At 60.8% G+C, this 2,204-nt stretch overlaps 1 protein-coding gene across 2 annotated transcripts in view; it reads left to right on the top strand.

The window, feature by feature from the left end:
• SYTL3 (synaptotagmin like 3) overlaps nt 1–2,204 on the top strand; it is an 83,892-nt gene that overhangs the window by 76,722 nt on the left and 4,966 nt on the right. For both annotated transcript variants that reach the window (XM_011376302.2, XM_023521108.1), the window contains one exon: nt 1,391–1,496. In XM_011376302.2, coding sequence (XP_011374604.1) covers nt 1,391–1,496 — 106 coding nt within the window. The remainder of the gene's footprint in view (nt 1–1,390; nt 1,497–2,204) is intronic.

Genomic DNA, 2,204 nt, shown 5'->3' with positions numbered 1-2,204 from the left:
CCGTGTCACCTCTCTTTACCTCTGAAGCCCGGGAGGCGATCAGTCACGACGCCTTGATCAGAAACGGCTCTGGATTCTGGCCACTGCGGGGGCCCAGCCCGGGGGCCCCTCCCACCCCCGCTGCCCTCTTCTCTCCGTGGGTCTGCACAGCCCCACCACCCACACCCGGCGCCCTGCCCTTTCTCATCTCAGAGCCTCGGTTTGTCCTCAGACGGCAACTTGGAAATCCACTTGGAAAGCCTTCTCCCGAGACTTTGCTTAAGTCTCACCTCCTCCGTGAAGGCCTTCTTGATTTTCCTGGCTGGATGAGGTCTCCCATGGGATCCTGTACTAGGGATGCCCTGCCCGTCTTGTTCCTCTTGGGATCGTGCACTCAGTTCAAGAGGGGCTGCCACCAAGGCCGGTCATGCACTGGCGGATGAGCCAGGAGCAGCAAGCACCAGACTAAAGCATCCTTCCCGATGCTGGCTAACAGAGAGCGACTCTGGTGCTGGGTCTGGGTGTCTGCTCACAGGCCATCCATCCCCTTTGGCCCTGACAGGAGGGGGCCGTGTGGGTGGCATGGGCTCGGTATGGGTTTCTGGAAGCAGAGGGCGAAGGCAGCCTTATCTAATTTGGCATCCAAGGGCCAGCCTCCCTCCCCAGAGGCGGCCAGGAGACCAAGGAATGCCACGGCCATGCAGGGGAGGCTGGCCCTGCGGGATCCTGGAGCCTCGCCGAGCCCTCGCCGAGCCCTCGCTGGGCGGCTGCTCTCACTGCTGGGGGTTTCGGGGTGGGGGGCCCTCCCGGCGCCCTTCCCACCCACGGGGAGAGAGGTCCAGTGACTGCAGTCTTCGCTCTCCAATTCCTTCCTGTATCACTTTCTGGCAAGGTTACTCATGCCCAGATAAGCCACCTGAGTAGGCAGGGAGGTGTCCTTGGTGGGGAGCTGGGGATGAGGAGTGGGCCGACTCAGCCAGACCAGAGAGCCTCCCCTGAGCTGTGGGCACCGAGCCTGGGACCTGGTCGGTCTCCGAGTGCCTGCAGCGTCCCTGGCATGAAAGAGTAGCTAAGATCTTTATTTACTTTTTTCCAGCTCAGGTTGCGTCCAGGTTTCTTAGGACTCTCCTATGGAATGTGCCAGCGCCTTCGAGCCCCTCTGCTTGCCAGGCCATCTGCCTCTGGTGGGGTGGGCGGCTGGATGGCTGAGCCATTCCGCCCATGTTGAGGCAGCCTGCCGTGGGGACGCCTACGCCAGGGCTCTCCCGGGCCCGCACAGGTTTTGCAGGGGTGGGGTGGGCAGGAGGAGTGAGGAAGGCAGCATTTATGGACAAAGCTGAGGCACCCAGAAGAGCCCAGGGGGTTCTGCAGGCTGGGGACACCTGCCCTGAGCTCTGCCACTTGCCCACAGGCAGAGAAATACGAAGAAGGCCTCCTTCCAAATAATGGAGAACTCGCAGTCCGGGCCAAACTGGTGCTGCCTGCGGGGCCCAGCAAGCTCCAGGAGTCTCAAGAAGGTAGGTGGCCTCTAGCCCCATGCCTGTTCATCAGTCGCTGTGTCACTAATCCCAAAGCCTGGAGCAGCAGGCGGGGTTAGAGGTAGGCCGGTGTTTCCTAGCATTTCCTGTTTGCCACCCCCTGATCTCAGGTGCTCCTGTGACTCTCACCAGGAACTGGGGCACCCAGCCTGGGAAACGGGGTCGCTGGAACCCACGGCTCTGAAGGGAGTCGAGCGACCCAAAAGGCCAGACCTGATGCCTGCTTTTCGGGGCTCTTAGGACACCAGCCCCAATGCTTTCTCCCAAGGGGGTGGCTCGGATGGTCCCCCTGGGGAAAACAGTCCCGCTGTGGCCTCACTTGAAGAATGACCTCCTGCATCACGGCTGGGACCTGTGGGACCCAAGAGCACTTCTCAAGGCCCCTGGTCATGTCAGCAGCTGCTGCCCAGCAAGAGAACGGGTCGAGGACAGTGGGGAGATGAGGCGGGGAGCGAAGACCAAGAATACACAGTTCCGTGATGGGTTTTGGTGATTTGCTATGTGGAAGCTCCCAGGACCAGCAGCAAGCGCCCCGTGGTTACCTCCAGGCCCCCAAAACAGAGGTCTTGGGGCCCCGCCTTCCTCAAAACCATGGGCTCCCACTAAGCTAAAACTCTGCATCCTTCCCCTTCTCGGGTTAGTCTTAAATCTCTTTGCAACTTGTGTCCCTGGGATTTTAGCAAGCCT

The sequence above is a fragment of the Pteropus vampyrus genome, unplaced genomic scaffold (assembly GCF_000151845.1).
Source record: "Pteropus vampyrus isolate Shadow unplaced genomic scaffold, Pvam_2.0 Scaffold292, whole genome shotgun sequence".
NCBI lineage: Eukaryota > Metazoa > Chordata > Mammalia > Chiroptera > Pteropodidae > Pteropus > Pteropus vampyrus.
This window is presented reverse-complemented; position numbering and strand designations above follow the sequence as displayed.